At 37.1% G+C, this 24224-nt stretch overlaps 1 protein-coding gene across 8 annotated transcripts in view; it reads left to right on the top strand.

Annotated features, from left to right (window-relative positions):
* DMD (dystrophin) overlaps positions 1–24224 on the top strand; it is a 994758-nt gene that overhangs the window by 681118 nt on the left and 289416 nt on the right. For all 8 annotated transcript variants that reach the window (XM_044441365.1, XM_044441364.1, XM_044441363.1 and 5 more), the window contains one exon: positions 14682–14799. In XM_044441365.1, coding sequence (XP_044297300.1) covers positions 14682–14799 — 118 coding nt within the window. The remainder of the gene's footprint in view (positions 1–14681; positions 14800–24224) is intronic.

The raw sequence follows: 24224 nt of genomic DNA, 5'->3' as shown, positions 1-24224 counted from the left end.
GAGCTTTAATTTGTATTTATTATATTTTCAGTTTATTGCAAGTAAAAACCTTTGGCAATTTGGGTATATAACTCTGGAAATAATAAAATAGACATGTATTGATATATATATTTTCCACAATATTATTTACTAGGTATTTCTGATTTTATTTATGGATTATTTGTTGAGTCAGTTAAATGCCAGAGTTACAGAGAACTACCAAATTGTACCTGCTATATGGTGCATTTTTACATGAATTTAATAAATTGGAACCATTGAAACATAATACACTTTGTAGAAGTTTTTAATAAGTAATATTGGTAGAAAAAGAAATATTTTCCAGTAAAGAATATTGAGATTTTTAAATTTAAATCTATTTTGATTAGAACACCAGGACTCTACCTTGGCAAGTTTATTATCTAACTGAAAGAACCTTAGTCCTGCTATGTAAATCATACCTGGTACTTTTCAAGTGTCCGTACAATATGTCTGACATAGTGAATAGGATTTTATGTGATTATTTCATTCTAGCGAGGCTTGAATATAAAAGATCATTATTTAACCATGTTATTGAAAACTGGCACTATAGATTTTTTTTTGTAATTAACAACCTTTTCTCCTATAAGGGTTCCTTTTTTCACCACAATTTTCAACCCATTGAACTAAATTTAAATTTATCAATATAGAATGTAATATGGTGCATAATAGGGGTGGTCAGCTTAGTTGAAGGTTAAATGAAAGCCCTTGTTGAAACTTTGCTTACTTAACAACTTCTTATATTCTGAAAAATATAGTTACTTGTTATTTTTATTGCAGTAAAGAATGGTAAAAGATATCTTCAGTTTTTTAAGCAGTAAGTAAAGTAAAAATTGGAAAGTTAAAAATAATGATCATCTATTGTTTTAAATTTATCAATAGAAAGTAAAAATTCTATTCCAGCAGGCTGTTATTCCAACACAAAACATTGTTTCAGTTTGGCATCTTTCCAGGGTGCTTGTTATGAATTGCTGCTTGGCACCTCTAACAACACATTTATTTCAACAGGGAGATACATTTCATTAATTCTTAAAAATGTAGCTCATTTCAGAATTCAGATTCCCACCTCCCAATATGGCTATTTTGTTAAGCTTCCTTTGTTGTATGAAGAGAAGTCCAGCTGTATCTTTCCAGACTTCTTGTTAATTCAAGGCCTTTTTCTCCCTGAAGAGTAGTTTTAACTGAATTAAGTTTAATGTGGCTTTCCCATAGCAAAGATGATATGCCTCTACCTGTCATTTTTCCATTGCATGCTTTTGTAAAAAGTGGGAAAAATAAAGTAACTGGAACACACGCATTCTTTGTATGTAATTGTGTAAAATGTACAAAGTAAAATGGTACATAGATCTTTTTTTGAGATTATTTGCTCTTTAGTTTCATGATAGCAGTTAAAATTTTCTCAGGGTCACCTGCCAATGAGTTATTTAATTGAAAAAAGATATGAAGGATGATGAATATATGCATATAAGCATATATTTGCTAAGGTTATAAATTTTAAACAGGAAGTCATCTAACTCAAATGAGTTAGAAGAAAAAGAAGCAGAATATTAGCATCCATGAATTCTGACCTTTTGAAGAGAAAGGGTTATAGGTTAGTGGATAGCAAATGCTCGGCATGTATAACTTCTTGGTTCAGTACTTTGTGTCTTCAGTGGAAAAGACCTTGGGTAGCAGGTCCTAGGAAGGATCTTTCTTCTTAGATATAAGCAGGCAGTAAGCATAGGCAATACTAGGCTGAGTGGATCAATGGTCAGACTTAGTACCAATGACTGAAACATAGAAACTGAGCAAGTCAGAAGGGGTCTCCCAGGCCATCTAGTTTGACCCCTGGCTCTAGCCGGCTCCGCTCACAACATGCCTACCATGTGCATGTCTAGCCTATCCTTGAACCACCCTCACTGATGGGGCTTCAACTACCTCCCATGGAAGCCAATTCAATATCCTCAGGGTCCTAACCATCAGGAAGTATTTCCTGGCTTCCAAATTGAACATTGGTTCCTTGAATTTGGCTCCATTGGAGCACTTTCTGCCCTTCTCTGCAGGGGAGAACAGGTCTCTACCTACCTCCATGTGACACCCCCTCACATACCTATATGTCACTGTGATGTGTAACATAGAATGGTTTAAAAGGACTCTGGAAGTCATATCCATATTCACCCTTGTTACTTTCTGTTTTCTTGGTTTTGTTATTTTGCATGAAATGGAGTTTCAGAGCCTTTCCTATTACTGCTTATTTTGTTTTGCGGTTAACCTTAAAAAGTGTAGCTTTCCCATTTTGGATGTTGTCATCCAAATACACAGGATGGCTAATATCACATGAATAAATGGAACTGCTTTATACTAAGGATCAAGGTACATGCAGTAATAGTTTTGTGATCTTGTTTTGTCACTGTTGAGAATTGAGAGTGGTTTGGGTCTAATTCAGTTCATTACTTATTTCAAGCTTTGATCTGAGTTTCATTTGAAAGACAGCTAAAGCTGGGTGTCAACTGTGTGTTTATGATACCTATATTCAAACCCTCAGAGTAGTTTTGTCTAGGTATACATCATAGGAGACAAGATAGAGCAGTAGTCCAGAATTGCTTTCTGTAGTCAACCCACCTGTTAGGAATGAAATCACCCAAACACAGTGCCCCAGTACCCAGCCCCGCCATGCTCAGTGAAAGCTACTGAGAAATGTGTGCCATTTATACACCCAAATTTGTCGTCCTCCTATCTGCCTGTCATAGATGAGGGAAAACCAGCTTGCAGTTCTTCCTTGCTTATAGGATAATCCAGATGTTTCAGGGACTACTTGCTGAAATTTACTCTATTCAGACATAAAACAGGAACCTAAAAGATATGATGTATAATTTGATTTGCTCATAGATTATCACCCCTGAAACATTGCTTTTTGAATATTTTATTCAGGCAAGAGTTACCAATTTACAATATTAGTTTATTTTTAAAAGTTCTTAAATATAATGATTTAGGATCAAATGAAATAATATAATAGATTTTTTATGATTAGAAAAAAATCATCTTTTTTTCCTAAAAATAAAAATAAAGCCTCCTCTGCCCAGCCATGGCTTCAAAATTTCCATAAATTTTTCAACTCTAATTAATACCTATATTAATTATATTATGTTTATATTCACTGTGCTTGTTTATCATTTGATCACAGTGGCATCAAACAGTGGCTTAAAGAATTTAGCTCAGATCAATCAACACAATAGAATGTTCCTAACTGTTCACATTGTTTGTGTTAACACAATATAACAAGGAAGTCTGCATGGTTTCCATGGTTCATGGTTTTTACTGTGATCTACCTGATAGAACAAGTGGTTTCTACTTTATCATGGTGTTCGTCCTGCTACTCAGTCCTCCCGCTGTTGGCAGGTATCCCATCAGTCACTGAAACAAATTCAATTCCGAGGTGTGTCACTCCTTGCCTATGTCACCTGCCACATCCTCATTTGTCTGTCCATAGAGGCTGGATGGCTGAAGCAGTTCTTGCAACTGCCACTCTTTCCAGAGGACCCTGTGGTAGTTGCATACTAGGATCATGGATACCACAACTCTGGGTTCAGACAACACAGCAGCCATGGTGGCATAGAGAAACCATAGATCAAAGCATTGTTTTGTGTCATGTATTCTAACAAAACAGGGAAAAAACCCACCAGGGCTTGTTGTATTGTCTGAACCCAGTGATTTTGTTAAATAAAATGTTTGAATCCATTGGCGTATAAAATTTTAAGGAGATAAGTTACATCATTCAGTTCTCACATAAAGCTGCAAATTAACACCATGTTTTATATAATCAGGTGGTACGTGAACCATCCAGAAATGGGAATAACATTTACGCACTGCTAATATTTTATCCTTCGTAGAGCAATAGCAAAACTTTCCCATCCCAGTTCTGTTTATGTAAACTATGTATTTTAAGCTCCCCTTCAATGTACTATTTACCCTTCATTGTTTTATATCTGTCAGATATATCATTTTTTTTAAAATCTCTTCTTTTGTTCATATTTTTTTCTCAGCTAGCAGAATCTATCATGACATCTGATTTCCGACGGGTAAGCTGCTGTCAACATGACCCCATTAGTTGACATTTTACCATATGCTCACAAATAGTGTGAACATTACCCTTTTCCTTTCTAGTGTCCTTCTGTTCTGTATTTGTGTTTAACTAGATAGTGCTGAAGGTGACTTCTTAGATCAATCAGTCTGGTGCTACTGACAATCATATATACTGCTTAAAAAGATAAGGTATATCACAATGTTGAGAAGAGATAGAATAAAATAAATTCCTATGGATCTTATGAAAACTATATAATATAACAGAGATCACAGTCACTAGTATGGAGGCTAGGATTTGGGTGAACATTCCTTGCTGTAAGATGACTTAGAACCATCTTTCATAATCAACATTCTTCTTCATTTAGCTTTGGGAGTTTTAAAACTGCAATCCCAAACATATTTATTTACAAGGAAGAAAGTACTTCCTTTAAGATATTATTGAGCAAGCAGATATAATTTCAAACGATCTGGGGAGTCGAATTCAGTAGTAAGCAAGATCTCTAGCTACTACTTGGTTTGATCTGAGCACATGTCTGAACTGTAAGTGTAAGTGGTGTCATTCTTTTTGGACATGTATATCATGTATATTTCTTCCTGCTGTCTCAGTTTAGAGGAGGTATGTTTTCCTTTTTTCTTGGAAGTAAAGCCTTTACCATGAAGATATCACCTTCTGAAATTCTTTGTCTTAGCAATTCTGCCAAGACCTGCTTTTTTTCTGTTGCCAGGTATAGAAATTTTCCATGGCTATTAAATGTTCAGTGATCAGTATTACTGCTGCAGTTTCAGTTGCTTTAATGATTTTTGTATTGTATTTTTAATTGTTCAAATAGGATTTTGAGGCCAGTTTGAGAACAGTTTATGAAGGAAGATGACCAGTTTATTCAATCATTCAATCTGGGATGTGTTGCATCAGTGCACATCTAACAGCTGACATCTATATGTACCCATTACTTAATCCTGAACCAGTTTCTTGTCTCCACCCTTTCACAACCAGTGATTCTTCTGATATCCACGTGGACCATGTCGTCCATAAGGCACCTGTCATGCTTTGGTAGCATGTAAAATTTCACCTTCTTTGCCCTACTTCCCTTATTTCTTGTCTAGTATGAAAGCACTGAACCAAGACACCAGAAGCTGTCATGCATTAGCATGCTGGGTATCAAGAAACTACTCTGCTCTTTCTTTCTGGAATGATTAATATCAAGATTGAAGATAGTGTATTTAAGGGTCAGTTCTGCTTAGTTATCTTCCAGGTATGTACCTTCTCCCAACACAAGGAAAAGAGTTCTTTCACTTTTAAGTCTAAGCAGGTAGGCAGTTTCTGGGAGGTGATCTAATGAGAATATGGCATGTTAGCCTCTTGATTCTGCATCCCATATTTCCACAGAAGGAGGGGACATTTTCATTCCAGCTAAGATAGAAAGTAGATCATGATCTTATCACTATTGTGATTTTCTTATTTTTTTTCCTATCAGCCTGCCTCCCCCTTTTATTTCCTAAGCTAAACTGTTCACTGAATCCATGCTTTGGATGCACGTCCCCATCAAAACCACCTTCAGGCAGCCTGGTTGCATTATTGAAATCATAAGTCCTCTTCCTTGCATGCCTTATAATGTTCCTGTTCTATTGGAGGAAAATGATCTTGGTTGCCTCAAATGATGCCATCACTACTCTGAAAGCTGATACTTCAACTTGCTAGCTTGTAACACATGTTGCAAATATAAAGCAATAATATACATATTTTCCTTGTAGGAGTTAACTGACTAATAAGAGGAAAAGTGTGTTTCTTGCTACTATTTTTTCCCTACTGAAACATATTCCTTTAGTACTATGGGATAACTGATTGTTCTGGTGGGATTTGCCTGCCAATTTATATATATATTCTAGAGGGTGATTGCAAGCTTGAACAAAACTATGTTTCCTATATTAAAATTAAAAAAATTCTTTAAAAAAGAAACTTAATGACATGAAATCAGTGAAATAGCATATTTCACAATTTAGTTCTGAAATGTTTTTCATATGTACATGCAAATTCTTTCCTCTCGAATGTATCCTGCTCAGTGCAAAGAAAACAGATGCAAATTATGTTCTATGGGAATAATTTAACTGGGCATATTTATTATAAAGATACTGTGTAAATGTCATGTCTACAGTTCCTGATATCATTTGAGTGTGATGCCCAAAGATTCAAGTGCAGTTTTTTGCCAGCATATTTAGAAAGAGTAGGCCCACTTCTCTCAAAATACATCATTCCAAGGTTAGAGCTCTTGAGACAATGTATGTCTTTAATCCTACCTCGGTCAAAAATGACATTTGAACTGCATCGTGTGGTGGGATTTTGTACCCTGAACCTGCATACTGTCCCCTTCCTTCTAGATACAGAGCAGGGGTCCTCAAACTTTTTCAACAGGGGGCCAGTTGAAAGGTGCTGGCAGGGGGTGGGGGCCGGTGAGGGGGAGGGGAGGGGAGGGGCACATATGCGGTGAGGCGGGGCGTGAGGTGAGGCTCTGGCTTGCTTGCGCAGAGATCATTTTTTCTGAGTGAATCCAAAACGATCTCCCCGCAAGCAAGCCACCACTGGGGGTGCGCCCATGCAGAGAGTCCAAAACCTCTGAGGCGGGCCGGATAAATGGGCATGGCAGGCCAGATCCGTAGTTTGAGGACCCATGCCTTAGAGACTGAAACATAACTGGAAGAAGAAGTAGGATCAGAAGTCTTAATTGAAATTGCAAGCCCAACATGCCCCATGAAAAGCCAAGAAGCTGGAAAAACCAGGCTACATCTGGTTCAGAATGAAACACCATTGAACATGCAGAGCCAAAGTTGGTTGGGTGTAACATGATCAGTTCCGTAGTCCAGTGCTAGAAGAAAGGAGCAGACTATAGAGGAAGGCTGACCAGGATTCCCTACTCAAATGGCCAACTGGGCAAAAAATTCTGCCCAGTAGCTCCCTGGTCCCAGAACCCTAGACTAGGCACTGGATTTGGCACATGACAAACCCAAGAGTTGGGTGAAAATATACTTGTATTAAAAGGATAAACTATAGGGGTGGAGGGTACTAAAACAGCTAAAAGGTGTAACATGAGGAAAAGAGGGAAGGGTATACCATTAAATACCAAGCCCTCAAGTGTTCCACTGGTCAGGAGTACATCTGTTTTTTCTGGATTTCATCTCAGTTCATTTGTTCTCATTCAGTCCATTAACAAGGCAAGTTTCAGTGCTGTAATTAACAGGTACCCTGTGGTTTCTCAAGATTAATGAGAACAGCCCAATAATAGTAATAACCACGAAAGAAGCCACACAGTCACAATGATGGTCTCTTACATTCCAATTAACCAGGCATGACAAGTACCAGTCACCATGTGGTGAATTCAGTAACATAATGGTGATGTTACAGAACTCATACTCGCCTCCAAGGCTTAGCCACAATGCCTGGAACTGTCCACAACACTTTCTCCAACACAGCCAACCACCTTGCCCCATGGTTAGGAGATGTGCAAATACCAAGGTTTCTATTACAAAGGAATTATATTTACAGTGCATCCCAACAGCAGCCACCAAACTACTATCTAGGAGAAATATGCAAAGAATGAAGCTCTTTTTCAAAACACAACAGACAGTTCTGTAGATCAGGAGCTAGAAGAAACCCTACATACAGAACCCACAGAGAACTTAAAATTAAAGCTGCACTCTGCTTTAATAACACCCCAGGTGGCTTTTCATTTTCTCCATCCCTCTTCATCCTCTCCCATCATGTCTGAATAATACTTCTGTACTTGTTGCTAGCTCTGATCTTTATTACCCTGTTATCCATATCCTTCTAGCTACCCCTCTTGTGCAGCCCAACTGCATGGTTCATAACACCAGCAGTAACTGACCCATAGTCAGTAGATCATTAAGTTATTGGAGCCTGTCCCTTTACTTGTTCAAGTTAGTAGACTGTATGAAAGTATAGATCCTTAGATTTGGTGAAGTGAACAGTGGTGTTGAAGAAGCCCTGGGGATGCGTTTATTGCCACATCCTATCCTGTTGTTGCTAGTCACAAAGTCGTGTCTGACCTATCAAGACCCCATGGACAACATTTCTCCAGGCCTTTCTGTCCTCCACCATCCCCTGGAGTCCACTGAAGCTCACACCAACTGCTGCAGTGACTCCATCTAGCCACCTCATCCTCTGCCGTCCCCTTTTTCTTTTGCCATCTATTGTTCCCAGCATTAGGCTCTTCTTCAGGGAGTCCTTCTCACGAGGTGGCCAAAGTATTTGAATTTCAGCTTTAGTGTCTGGCCTTCTAAAGAGCAGTCAGTGTTGATCTCCTCTAGGACTGACCGGTTTGATCGCCTTGCGGTCCAAGGGACTCGCAGGAGTCTCCTCCAGCACCGCAATTCAAAGGCCTCAATTCTTCAGTGCCCAGCCTTCCTTATGGTCCAACTTTCACAGCCATACATTGCAACTGGGAAAACCATAGCCTTGACTGTACGCACTTTTGTTGGCAGGGTGATGTCTCTGCTTTTTAGTATGCTGTCTAGATTTGCCATAGCTTTCCTCCCCAGGAGCAAGCGTCTTAATTTCCTGGCTGCAGTCCCTGTCTGTGGTGATCTTGGAGCCCAGGAAAATAAAATCTGTCTACCTCCATTTCTTCCCCATCTATTTGCCAGTAAGTGAGAGGACTGGATGCCATGATCTTAGTTTTCTTAATGTTGAGTTTCAAACCAACTTTTGCGCTCTCCTCCTTCACACGCATCAAGAGGCTCTTTAGTTCCCCTTCACTTGCTGCCATGAGAGTGGTATCATCTGCATATCTGAGGTTGTTGATATTTCTCCCAGCAATCTTAATTCCAGCTGGTGATTCATCTAGCCCCGCCTTTCTCATGATGTGCTCTGCATATAAGTTATATATGCAGGGCGACAGTATACAGCCTTGCCGAACTCCTTTCTCAATTTTGACCAATCAGTGGTTCCGTGTCCAGTTCTCACTGTTGCTTCTTGACCCACATATAGGTTTCTCAACTCAAATAACTAACAAGTGTGGTGTGGGACAGTCATTATTAGCTTGCCCTCAATATAGCATTCTTTATACAATGCTATTGCTCTTAATATTCAGGAGACACTAACTGTAACATTTTAGGTTGTCATATCACTCTCATCTTTAATAGCATAAATAACATTTCAGTGTTTTTGCTGTTTAAGATGATGCAGCAGAATCTTACTATGATGTCCACCAATTTCCCAATATGCCTGCCATAGACAGTTTAAGGCAATTCTGCCTGCTGTGAAAGGATATCGTACAATAGATACTTAACATTCTGCTTCTCCTAGCAAAGTTGTGCAGCTGGAGAAATAGAAAACTTGGTTATAACAGTCTTTAGCTTCATGGTTAGACATATTTGTTGCATTTGTTTCAATTTTATTTTATAGAAGGCACAAACAATAATTCAACCATGTAAAAAGATGATACTGGCTTCCCATTCAGTAGCACATGGGTGCACCTTCACTGAATTTAAACTGTTCAGGTAGTTCAAAATCAAAGTCTGATTTTAAAACATTTTGCCATTAAGGAAAGAAACATTGCAGCACTAGAAAGCTGCAGGCTGGAAATCTGAAAATGTCAACCCCAAACAGATTGTGATATGCTTTGACCCTACCAATGTTTTAATCTTGCAAAATTAATTTAAAATACTAAAATGCAGAAACCAAACCATAATGATAACAACAATAGCAATAATAATTGAAAGCAATTATGATAAACAGGTGAAATAAAAGTGTTTCTCTTCCATCAAGATGCAAAATTCTCCAAGTATACTCAAAGCAAGTACAGTGATGTAGGTCTGAAATGTAAATACCACCACTGTTTGCCTCTTAGGAGGAACTGCATTTCTATCTAAAGAAAGAATCTAAAACTTCATTAAATTATCCACCCATGACCAAATAATCATAATTAATGTCAACCAATTCACAAAAACGTGCATGATACATTGAATTCTAAGAATGGCACTTCTGCATTTCTCAGCTGTTCTAGAGGATGATACCACAGAAACAGACACTGGCCCTTGAGAACTGCAGTCAGCATCCAGCAGGGGCAGACACTTGATGACCAAGCTCCATCAGCCTTCTTAAGTCTCAGTTAACTTAACAACTCTCCATATAGGAGAGCCTTCTAGCCAGTACTGCATGCGAGCTCCATGCTTGCTCATTGTGACCCAGAACACACAGTCTGAACAGGTAGTTGTACAGCAGGGATGAGTGGTAAATATCCTTTGTCTCTATGAGTTCTGGAAATCTGTGCATTTGCCAATGTAGCGACAAGAAAAGTTATGGAGAGTAAAGTAAACAGTGTGTCATTTGAACAACAGGTGGCTCTTGAGACTTTGTGGTTTCTAGGAATTATTGAATGAGCAACTGAGAGGGCAGTAATCCTTGGTGCTTTTCTTTTCTGTTTGACTCAGTCTAGCTCTCCGCTCTCCTATTGTGCATGAATGCAACTAAAAATCGTCCAGGTATCCCATATGAAAGGAATTTGCCTGTTTGGAGACATAGGATTGCTTTTAGAGTAACATTTAAGTGGCCCTACTCTAAGTAGGGAAACTGCAAGACACTCCATAGTCATGGCTGTCAGCAAGTTCTTTCTTCTTGTGATGATTATGAGAATGTGCACAGCTTTTCCTTTAAAGCACAGCGTCTGCCTTATTTATCTCTCTCCATGCTCACTTGTGATGAAGCTTCATCCTTGAAGAACCTTAATTACATTAGTGAAATTGGGATTCCTAATGATTGTGTCTGCTGACCTCAATCAGGCTATCTGTAAGGCATTCTCAGGACAGATTAGCAATGCTTATATTATCAGAATGCCTTTTTTCCTGGGCTGCTTGGGAATGGCAGAGGAACGGCTATGACACCTCTCATAGACTCTGCATCTTGTTGGGATTCAGGCTCAGTTTGTTGTCCCTCATCCAACTCATATCTGGTTCAGAACATGCACAGCCTCTTCCTATTCATGCATGACAGAAATGGAGCTGAGTGACATCAGCTTACTGATAACACCTTCCTTCCAAACTCCTAATTTTCACCCCAGTGACTTCATATAGCTGTTAAATAGCAATTAGCAATGGTACACCGCAGCAGACCACAGTATCATCTCCAAGGATGCCAGTACAGACCCATGGCTGAATCTGAATATTTATAAACTTGTGCAAATCCTAAGCAATGCTAATCGAGGCTCCAGTTAAAGGAACCAAACCCTAGGCAAGCCTGGAAACCCTAAAACATCACTGCTCAGAAAATTATGAAGCTCATAACAATATTTGAGCCAGCCAGCCAAGATACTCCATTTTTAGGCATCCAAAAAGAAGTTTAAAGACTTTCTATGAATCAGGCAACCATATGGGAGGGGTGGGTGTCTATATATGTTGAGTTTATATCCTGCTCCCTGAGAATCGGCAACAGAAGCCCTCCTCCGGGAACCCTTTGTGAAAGATGTTAGGAGACAGAGGAGGACCTTCTCTGCGGTGGTGCCCAGACTATGGAATGCGCTCCCCAGAGAGGTCTGCCTGGTGCCATCATTTTTCAGCGTTTTTCAGCATCAGGTTAAGACCTTTTTATTTAATCAATATTTTAATATGTTTTAATATTGAAATTTATTATTGTATTTTATTAACTTGCAGCCAGAGTGGGTCATCAATTTATTTATGCTGTAAGCTGTCCAGAGACACAAGTAATTGGACAGCATACAAATTTTATAAATAAATAAATAAATAAATTATAATGGTCTTAAGGATAAAAAAGTTGGACTATTCAGAATGTTTATACTGTGAATTTTGACATACCTGAAGTTACTAAAACACAAACAATATTTTTTTTCAGATTATCTTATAAAACCTTGTGTTTTTCCAGCAAATAAAAAATACCTTACAAATTATTGTTGGTTTTAATACTATTCATATATGCTATGCAATATATGTTAATACGATGTAACATATGCTGCTAAGTTGCTAGTAACTTCTGCATTAATAATTTTGATGAATGACAGTGCCATCCTATGCATGTTTAAAGAAGTGCTTTCTGTCTGAATGTCTATGGGAATCCTAGGAAAGTCCAGTTAATATCCGTATGACTTCATTTTCAATATATAGCCATGGGAGACTCCTGCAGACTCAGCATGAATTTGACAAATAGAAATAATGACATAACTCAATTATGAGCAGGTAAACAAATGCTGCAAACACCTTTGCATTCTGTAAATCTATAGTAATTATCAGCCTACCTTAATTTCTATTAAAATTCCAAAAGAAATGATGAAATTGAAGGAATGACTGAAAATAGACTGCAAATGTCATTAAACAGAGGAAGCATATTTCATCCTACATTGACTGAATGAGATAGAACATAGCGTAGACTTTCAGAAAAGTACAAAGCACTTCAATAAATTAATTAGATACATCTTGGCAAAGCAGTGTTTTGTAATGCAAGAACATGATCTTAAGAGCATTTTATAGGCATGTCCATTCCCGGTAAGTGCTACCAGCTATAACTGCTTCTTCCTTGGGCAATTTCACATATAGGGTGTCTTATTTTTAGCAAATGCTGAAGTATCACAAACTAACCTTTTTCTGCTGCCACCATTTTTTAAAACAATACTTTAACATCTCTTGGTAGCCTCTCAGGCCAAATTCCCCAAAGCTCTGCTCCAGCCAGATACACTGGAAACCAGGTCCAGCTCCTGCCTTTCTCTGAGTTGCAGAACTCTTCCTGCCTGCTAGTTTAATCTACTTATGGTAAGATCTTAGAACACGTTCCTGGCATAACAGAGTCATCAACTCCCTACTTTTGATCTTCACCGGCCACATAAAGTTATCCCACAGAGAAGAAATATCTTAATATTTATACCTTAGCTATTCACTTCCCCTCAAATTTCTCTATTATACCACCCACCTGTCACAACACAGAAGTTGTATTGCATTCATTATATAATTGAAAGTCTAACAGCTGAAGTCAGTCAGGGCAAGTACATTTGGAATCAGAATCCCCTGGGGGGGGGGGGGAGGTAGCAGTCTTTGAAAAATATTTATAATTATGCGTCAGTAAAAGCCTTTCTCTCACTAGTCAAGATACTAAATGCACCTTTACAGAGAGTATCCTAGTTTATTCACAATGTGTTTTATGATAGAATGTGCTTCATGAAAGAATTCTGTAGCCTAACCTTTGTTTATAGATTGGCTTCCAGAAAAACAGAGCAGGCTGGTAACACTGTATTTGCAAATAACTACTGGTGTTCTTTTTTATTTTAACAGGTAACAACAGAGAATTGACATAAATATTTTATTTCATGTCTACCTGGATTTGGAATCGTTCACATTTTTTTTCTTCTCTGGTCAATCCATTCTGTTTGGTCTATTCACATTCAGTTGCTGACTTCAGCAATTTGTTCCATATCTCAACCACACTTTTGTGTAAAGAATCTATAAAAGCTAGGAACCTGAAAATTGGATTTCTCTTGAACAGTCACTAATCACAAACGTGGAAAATGTCTTAAAAGTCAGTGGCATTATTTTACATTTTAAAAAATCACAGAGGTGTTGTTCCTGGATCATATCACTTCATGATCCTGGCATTTCCAAAAGCTATTTTTCTTTAATGTGTATATTATGAGAGTGAGAAGGGACAGAAAAGAAAGAGAAAAAGAGTGCACAAGTATTCATTCAAAATGAGGTTTAAAAGTTAGATAGGACTACAATGTCTGACAGAACACACTAACTGCAATTACACCAGTAGAGAAATTAGCCCTTGATAGCATCCTAGTACTTATTTTTTAATAAAATCTGTCAGCTACTTCTCTCCTTCCCATTTCCTAACAATAGCCTGTATTTATAATATATTGATAAATACCATATTTCTAATTAGCAGAACTGAAATCATTGTATAGGTATCCACGATGGCCTACAAATTTAGTTTTGTAGAATTTGACACAAAGGAAAATCTTGTGCTGTTAGAAAGATTGCAGAATGTCTTTTTGCAAACAGTAGCTTCTTGATATGTATCATTTCTATCCATATTTTATAACTTTTGCAACTGATTTCCATTAGTTCTCATGTCAACAGGCTGATCAAATTTTTATTGTATATAGTACACAGGTGTTTAAAGAACTGACTAATTTGCTGCTATGCTTAGAGCATAACAAAGTTTCTTTTTGAAATAGTCGAGTAGATTCTAATGTAATTAATGTTGAGCTGATATTCATCCTTCATTATCCTTGTACTTGGCTTAATTTCACAAACTTTTGCAGAAGTCACTGCCTATTTACAAAATCCATTCAAAATATGTAACTATGAATGTGAGTTCCATTTTCCAAATTAATATAATGAGATTTTACTTCCTGTCTAATTTAATTCATTAAATTGTTCATTCCTCATGACCTCAAGGAGAATATTAACTAACCAATTGTCTACAGAGTTATGTGTCTGCATACACATAATTTGGTTTGCTCTTTTTCATCAAAGCACAGATAGCTGACAATTCACGATGTTATCGTGGTTCTTTAGGTCGAGGAGACTGGTGATATATATGTTTTCAATATAAATAACTGATATATGAAAAATATATTCCTTCTTAGACAACACTACAAGACTTGGAACAAAGACGCCCACAACTGGAGGAGCTAATAACAGCAGCACAGAATCTGAAAAACAAAACTAGCAATCAAGAAGCTCGAACAATCATTACTGATAGAAGTAAGTTTGCGATTTCCTATGCATAATATTTTAATTCTGTAAGAATACTTTTTTGTATCCAAAAGTTTGGTAAGCAAAAAGCTGTTCCTGCACTGAGACTTCCCCAGTCCTGCTTTCCTATTACTCAGCCCCATCTGGGGGGGAAAAAAAAACCTCTCCTGAGAGATGGTGCTGTGATATGTTCAGTGGAGTGGGAGGGGGAATTAGGGAAATTTGGTGCACAGAAAGAATCATTCATGCAAATTGCCCCTATCTAATTTTCAGCAATGGCCTCCATCACTACACTGCTTTCCTTAGGTTAAGGTCCTCTGACTTTTCAGGGCAATCATTAGCTTTAAACTTTCCTAACAAACCCTGCAGATCTGTAGCCTTAATATCCTCATGCATAAATGAATGTAACTTTTTCATAATTTCTTAAAACAGGAAATAGCGAGTTATATGCCCGAGTATATTTAATACATTACATGTTCTCATGCATATTCTAAAAGCTTACTGAAACAAGCCTTAGAAAAAATGGTGGCTGGGGCATACGAGTGTTTTAACAGTTACACAGCAACATAGAAACGAGTGAGTCAGAACGGCTCTCCCAGGCCATCTAGTTTCACCTATGGCTCTGCTCATGAAAAACCTGCCATGTGCATTGCGGCATAAGACTCTAGAACTGCTTACATTGTCAGTTACTGCATATTTTTTTAGATGCAGGCAGCTTTAAAAAATTTTCTAGCTACCGAAAAGAAAAGAGGAGGGAAAATTGAAATAAAACTAAAAAGACATCATAGAAGCAAACACAATAAAGTAGCACTATATTTTCTATAGGGCATTGCACAGTTGTTTCAAAAACCTTGCCTTCTAATGTTAATATATTAATGACTGAATTCATATGATTTCTGTAGCCCATTGAGGTTTGTTTAAGCCATGGTGGGTTGTGTATGTGCCAGCACTATCCAGAATATTCAAGCGGTGGGCACCTGCCACACTTTTCAAGTTATTTGTATGACCCAGGGCTATTTTAGATTTATGCAAGGGTTGTCTATTTTTCTCATATGTCATTCTAGAATATGGAATGACATATACTAGAATGCCATATCCCAAGTTTCAGAAGAACAACACTTTAACAGCAAACCACAACATCTTAAAGGTTTCCCTGGTTTGGAATGACAGAAGGAAATGCATCCTTCTTGACACAGCTCAATACATTTCATATAGTGAAATTCTAGGAAATAATTGATAAGTCTGAATGTAACTACTAGGGTATGTGAATTGACTGAAGCAATAGAGGAAGAAAGTGCATAATTCCTTTTTCTCAGGCTATTTTCTCATCCAAATCACATTCATCTTGCTTACCACCCATGGAATAAGAAGGGACTCCCCTATCTTCTCATCCTGTAGGGAAATCAGCTAGGTGGAGGCTGATTGGAAAACAAGAGCAATGGAATGTATTGACCTTTGTTACTAAGATTTATTTATTTATTTATTTATTTATTTATTTATTTATTTATTTATTAAAACATTTTTATGCCGCCCCATTCGCCGAAGCCTCGGGGCGGCTTACAACATAGATAAAACAAGTTAAAATCCATATAAAATAATCTTAATTAAAACACACATTATAAAATAAGCCGCCCTGGCCAGATAAAATTCAATTGTATTTAGCATTGTAGGAGCATAGATGCTCCTATGGCTACGTTTCATGGTGCTTTTTAAAACTGCTGTTCACACATCTCCTAGTGTCTTGACTAATTTACTTATTCTATACATTGAATCTATAATTAGAATATTGAAAACAATGCAAAAGACTTAAAAGAGCATAATAAACCATGATTGGGTTTCTCAAATTATTTTGCTGACTCTTCTGCAGATATTATGGTATTGTTGAGAAGTACATTGATTTCTAAGTAGTTAATGTCTGCATTTTATTTATAATTGAAAACCCATACTGCCGTGACACTCTGCCTTTCAACTTTAATGGTATGCACTCTGAGTATTTAATCTTTGGAGTCTTCAACTGATCAGAGCACTTTTAGAGTCGGTTATTTTTATTTGTCATGTACTAATTTCGAAGCAGCTTTCATAAGATAAGTTAAGCTATTTTGAAAGCATAATGAAATCATAAAATAACTACATGTGATATTATTTAGATTTTTGAATTATTTTTCTTAATATAGAAGGTCACTGCAACTATTAAAAATGGTAAACAAGCTAACAAACGAAGTAACTACATATAATTCATCACTTTGGTATTCCATAAAAGAAGGTGGTGATTCCAGTCTCAGATCATAAATTAAGCCAGTGTTGCAGACTGATATTTGCTTTCTTTAAATAAGTTCTGTTTAGATAGACTGTTGCACATAGTTGATGAAAACATGGTCTGCGAATTCTCTTTTCTATGGCTAGTTATAAGAAGAGAATTAATCATTTGTTCCTGCTTTGCCCTATCTGGGTAAATTTATTATACTCTATTATCCATTCCAAATGGTCACAGCAAATTGTCTCAGGCAACTGGCGAATTCATTGGGAACGTATGTCCATACATTGAACTGGCAGAATGAGTCTGAACTGTTTCCTAACTTTATGCTGGACTTAATCTCTGATAATATCTCGCTATGAAACTGTTTTCCTTCTTTGGCTTTTGTGGACTGGAGAGGCAAGAGAGTTTTTGATAGCTTCACAGCCATAGATATTTGAAAATGGGAAGTGTCCATGTATTGTTGACATCTCTACATGTTGAGGGCAATAAGGGAAGGAACATGTAAGCAGAGACATGTAAGGTCTCTTTCAGTGGACCTGTCAAATCTTTTTTAATCCTTCCTACTAAATGCTTGAAAAAGGTTGAACAGTTTTTCAAATTTTTACCAAGTCAGTTGATTGGACTCTGATTTCCACTAGCCCCCAAGTGGAAAGAAAATTGTACTCTGCAGATGCAGTAATCATTTTAACACAATGGAAGACCCATATTGCTGCTCCTTGACTGCAAATAGTATGCAGATCCTCATTCCTGCCAGGAAGAACAGTCCTGCAAAAGCCACAGTGTCTCCCAATTTGTTTATGGCCATAGTTCAAAGTTTTTTGTGATTACCTTCAAAGCCCAAATGGCACAGGTCCAGGATAACTATGAAACAACATCCTCCTGAATCAGATTGCCCACGTCCTAGGATCTGATGGCCGCACCCTTCTTTGTGTCCCTCTGTGGTAGAATTTTATGGAATTTCTGGGTAGCTTTCATTGTTAGCTGCTCTGAGAGAAGTGCAAGCACAGAAGAGCAGGATACAGTGTTTTGTATAACATAAATAAAACATTTATTAGATGAAAACATGTTCTGTGAATTTACCCAAAGCCAAATATCAGTAAATAATCTTTTCCATTAAAGATCAAACATAATAACTACTACCAAGTGGCACCATTTTAATTTCCTATTTTTATACTAGGCCTCTGTAATTATACAAACTAAATAGATACTTACATACATATTTGAACAGTGTTTTAAAATACATATGATGGAATGCCCAAAATATTCAGTAGCTTCCCATTCTCTTATATCAAGAGGATAAGTAAGCACATATACCAATATTCTCTATGGCACCAAATATTTTGCTCACCATAGAAGGCAATGCCCTTCACAAAGAAACCTGTACAGCTTTTAATACATAGAGAGTAAAGGCATCCAAAAACATTAACCCAGGTGCTGTTCACATTTCTTTATCTGAACATTTTTGGAAATGAAAGATTCAGTTATAAATATACATTATTTACACATTAAGTTAGCTGAGCAAAATAAGGGCCTTCTAATCCTACCTAATGCAAGCAAGTTATGAGCAGTGCATAAAAACAGTTGAACACTTCAAAAACAGTTTAATCTTCATGTATATATTATAGAAATTTTCATTGCTAAAATGCCTTGGATGTTAAAGGTAACCCTGTTTAATATTACCTTCTCTTTAGGGAACATATTTATGGAGTATACATCTGGAAAAAATTGTAAAGAAATATAGTGAAAAACCTTTCTACGTTTTTAATATCACATGTCATTAAAGACCTCTGTGTTTCCTATGTCATATTAATGCAAAAAATGTTTTACTTCATTCTGGACAAATAAATAATCATCATGGTGAGATTCCAATTAAACACACATTTGGATACATACACAAAAATTGGATATGTAAACTTTCTGTAGTCCAATAATCATCTACTATAACAAACAAAACCACTCATTTTCTTTAATTAGATCTCCCATGAAGGGAATCAACCAGCTATAAATTCAAAAATTAACCAACTGCTGTAATAAGTATGTCAATTTTTCTTAAATAGATGAAACAGCATTTGTCCTAGCATAAATACTGATAAAACTTTTCAGCCACTCACAGCATAGGAAGGAGATACAAATGGCTTTATTTCTCTAAGTTGCTTCTCCAAGACTCCAAACCCATGAATTTGATCACCTTTAGGAGTTGAAGAATCTGTCTACTCCTTTCACATTCATCTCAGTGGAGCAAAATTGCCTTTAGGGGATGTTTAAACTGCATTGTATCAGTGCAGTCATTGACTGCTGTGTTGGATTTAAGACAAAATCCTCACATAAGCATGATTGATTCTTGCATCAGATTTGGGATTATTAAATTCAGATGTAGCTACAGCAGCAAATATGCTTATTTAATGGCTGACATGTTTCTTCATTTGTGTGTAGTCGAGCAAGATAACAAACATTCTGACTGTTAATTATGGTATTCTAACAACTGTTTTGAAATTTACTTTTGCAGACAATTTGAATTTTCAAAAACATACCTACCTGTTTGAATAACTTAGCACATTCAGCTTATGTGGTTTGCATCCAGATGTGTGTGTTTAGTGGCTGCTGGAAGAGCTACTGCTCAAGCATGCTGCAAAGCATTTTAGATTATATGTCTCAGTCCAGTCATATAGTGATAAAAATACTTTTATTGAAAACCCTAGTTCATCTGACAGCTTTATAGAAAAATTTTCAACCTATCATTCACTTTTACAAAAGCATATATGAAGTCGCTGCTATGAATTTCATTGGTGCTGTTGATTATAGTATCTTAATAAAATAAGCATCACCACTGTCCTACTATCCATATGGATTTGTCATGGTCTTTCTTAATAATCTAGAATATTTAAATACAAACAAAGGAAACTTCAGTTTCACTATTTTCTCGAAACGTTAGACTATTGATCTAGTAATTCTAATAATTTCACAAATCAGTCAGAAATGAATGAATTAAAGAGCATCCATTGTATTCTTCATCAGTTGTAACTGGGTAATGCGGAGAATTAGTACAGTGAACCAGAAGTTCAAAACTCATTTCATTTTGTCGTGAGTGCATTAAAGTCAGATTCTGTCAGTCATATTGTCCCCATAAAACTTGGATTCATTTGGTCATCTGGGAAACCAAAACAGGAAGGCATTTTGAATGAATCTTAAATTGGTCTGTAAGTAACATCCCTCTTTGATCACCCCTTTGAAAAGAATGTGTAACTGTTCTCAAGAAGGTAGCTTTTGACAAAGGCCTGCTTAATCAGCCAGGTCAGTACTCTAATTGTGTATATTTGTAACAGAATGCAGAAGGAAAGTGAATTTAATGAAAGGCAGCCCCTTGAAAATAAGGCAGTCCAGAGCTTTGAGATTTATATTCAAATGAACACCACTCATTTCAAAAGTCTGTATCTTATCTTGGTGTGAACATTTCACATGGGACTACTTTGACCTTTGAGCAAACTCCAAATAGGCTTTGAGATGGATTTGTTTCAGCAGTGGTGTTCTTCTTTCCACTCTTATACCATTGGCCTGTTGATTGTTTCTCTCACCAGTCCCCTGCTTAGGCAGTCCCTGAATTTTGGTGGACAACCTTCTTTAGGCAGAGTTGCAATTTGGCTGTATTATTGGCATTGCATAATAATGGATTTGATATGTTCTCCAACAAATTCTGGATCATCCAGAAACAGGTGTATTTTCTCTGAGACCATGTGGCATTGGAATTTCATGCAGGTGGACTTCATTCAACAGCTTACTCTGACTTCTGGAGACAGAGCTTCTTTAGGCATGCCACAGCAAAGCAGGTGGATGCTTACTTATACAACCAATAAGTGCAAGTTTGTTTTTATTTCCTTAACTTCTGTGCCATCATAAATATACTTTTCATTTTCACATTATTAAGTATCTTGTCTACATCAGGTAGTAACAACGTCCATTAAATCCATTGCAATTCCTGGTTATAGCACACGTTGGGGAGGAGAAGGGAAGGATGCTGAATACTTTTGCAAACTACATGCAGTTCACATACTCTAAACAATGCTTTGAACAGGGAAGACTTGTTTGTTTTGTGTATCTGTTTTACTTTTCAGCAAGCTTCCTATAGTTATATATTTTACTTAGGGTTCAGAGTTTAACTATTTTTATCTTATTAATCTTGATTTGATACCATTTATATGCCCATTTTAAGTTGATGAAATTAAAAGCTATTTCAAGTGGTTAATTAAGAATTTGGACTGATGAACCTGGAGTGAGGTTGAACACATGATCTTCTGGAATTCATTGGCTCTCCTGACCAAAATGTGCCTGTAAAAAAGAACAGCAGAAAATCTCAATGTTATGACAAATGAGGAAATATTTCAGTACAACAATCCTTTAAAGGACAAACTTATTCTGGTCTCCCAAAGAGATTCGTCTTTTAATGCAAATATTTCAGTCTTGTGAGTGATAAATCGAGGCAGGTGCTGTGTCTGACATGTCCTTCATCACATTGTTCTCATAGGTGTAGTTTTCAAACTCTGTTGACTGTGTTTTGTATGTGAATTGTTGCATATTGAAAACATGCTTCTTGAACCTTAAGTGTGCATGTTTTATGTGTGTGTGTGTGTGTGCGCGCACACACATGTGTGCACACATAATTTCCTCAAGACCAATTCTGAAAAGTTAGATTCATCTGATTAGAGCTGTTTATTACAAAATGGATAAAGTAGAGGATTTCCAAAGTTTTTCTGTAAATGATAAAGAATGGAGATATTTTTAATTTTTCTTTAACTGTTTTTTAAAGCAAATGCAGTTGCCTGAGAAACTATACTGTTTCAACTATACTGAAACAGTACAGTTGATAGAAAAGTGAATTGTTCTTTCTCCCAATTTCTCTTTGCACTGCTGAAGAGCATCAGAACACTGTTTACTATGACAACTCCTATAACAACCTCTGAGAGAATGAATGAGATCTAACATGCATGTGAAATACTTTCTTCATTCTTCATTTACTGCTGGTATGATTGCAGAAGGCCTCCACCGTTTTCATTATTAGTGGAATATTTCAATAAGTATAGGAAATGTTAATTTTGGCCTTAATAGTGGTCTAAGAAGAAAAGCGAGGTAAGAAGGTCTGACTAAACAAAAGTGGTCATTCTGGTAAAATTCCAGAGGTTTCCATAAATAAGAGTATCTTCAATAACAACTGGGAAAATTGTGAAAAAATGAAATTATCCAGTTTTCAGTAGTTGAAGAATCTAAATGAAAAGGTATGGGTAAGAATAAAATGTAAGTACAGTGGTACCTCGGCTCACAAATGCTTCGATTCACAACCAAATCAGGTCGCGAACTCCACATTGGGTGGTGACCATGATCGCGGCCATTTCTCCAGCCCCCACGAGTGGAGAGATGGCTGCGATCGTGCTGGGGGTGGCGGGGGGGATGACCAAGATCGCACTGGTCTTTCCTGCAGGAGTGCAACCACAATCTTGGCCATCTCCCCACCAGCATGACTGCGCCCATCTCTCCCCCCAGTGCGCCCATGTTCACGACCAGCTCTCCCCCCAGTGCACCCGTGTCTGCCTCCCCAACATGCCCCTTTCATGCCTGTCTCTCCCCCCAGTGCCCCCATCTTTCCCTCCCCCAGTGCGCCATCTCCCCCCCCCCCAATGTGCCAGGATGATGGGCACATGCAGGGATGACAGGCGCGATCATGGTTGTGCGGGGGGGGGGGGGGGGGCCATGATCTTTGTTGTTCTTTATCACTTTGCTTCACATTTTTCTGATTAAAAAAAATAGTTACAGAACGGATTAACCTTATTTACATTGAACCTTATGGGGAAATTTAACTTGGTTCACGACCATTTTGGGTCATGACCAGAGTCCGGGAACAGACTAAGTGTGTGAGCCAAGGTACCACTGTACCTGGCTGTGGAATCGGCAGAAGAAAATTGGTGGGGAAGATTCCTTGGTCTCTAAAATTATCTAAAGGAATAAAAATGTGTTAACAAGCCAATATGCTGTCCATTGGATAGGGAAGTCAGACTCTTTATCAAGCCTCTCATATATGTATAAAGCTCTTGCATCCTGTAATTTATGCCAGTTGTGAGGGTCTTCATATGTTTTTCATTTAAAGGTCTGGAAACTTTACTGGGTACTAATTTCTTCTTAATTCATGTGAGTGCTATTTTCTTATACATGCGATGCATATGGGATAGTCAGACATGATGACCTACAGAAACTGCATGCAATCTCCTAATTGCTAGCATGTTATGCATAGGAATTGTGTTAATTTTGGGTTTGAGTAGTCCTATGATTGGCATGATAGATGATGAGACAAGAAAGTACTTAACCTTTCCTGAAAAATATAAGCACTTCACTATGATAAGAGAAAAAGATGAGCAATAGGATAGCATTAACAAGGATAAACTATTAAGCCTTTTAACTAAAATGATCAAGAAATATGGACAGTAAAAGAGTGTTTTAGTTCTGAAAAATCCCAAACTCATTGTCTTTATGCTTCATTACACAGGTAATGAATTTCACACATTTCTCTCCTTAAACTATAAAGCTGACCATAAGTATTTTTGCATCAGTAAGAAGAATTGTGCCTTGGTAAAACTTCTTTATTTTAATAATACTAACAATATTATGCTTATATCCAAAGAAAAATAGAGTACCATTTTTATTTCCATGTTCCATTTCTAAATGCACTAGTGGGGAAAAGTTCCCCACCTTTTCCCCCCCGAAATGATTATTAAAGGCTTCTTCATCCATGAACAACAGCTACATTCCTAATTAGAAACTCTGTTTCCTCAAACAGCTTGTAAAATAATTCAGTCAAAGTTCAAACATAAGACTGAGCAGAACACTGGACTAAGAATAAATAATTACATACATCATCACCTCTAGTTAATAACCATAGTATGAAGAGTAGGCAAAAATAAATGAGTTGCTTCCTATAATAGTTTTCAAAATACTTGGAAAAATCAAAGCAAAATTAAATCTTTTAATACTTCATTGATCTTTGCTGTTTAATTCAGCCACATTTTGTTTGTTTTTACCTGACATGCCAAATAATTCTAAATCTAAGATTGTTGCTTAGAGTTACTTCAGAAACACTCAAGCTTTGTCCTAGACCTGTAACAGTTTTTATTTCTTTAACAACCATGACTACATG

Source organism: Varanus komodoensis, unplaced genomic scaffold (assembly GCF_004798865.1).
Source record: "Varanus komodoensis strain SLA01 unplaced genomic scaffold, ASM479886v1 scaffold4, whole genome shotgun sequence".
In the NCBI taxonomy this organism is placed as follows: Eukaryota; Metazoa; Chordata; class Lepidosauria; order Squamata; family Varanidae; genus Varanus; species Varanus komodoensis.
This window is presented reverse-complemented; position numbering and strand designations above follow the sequence as displayed.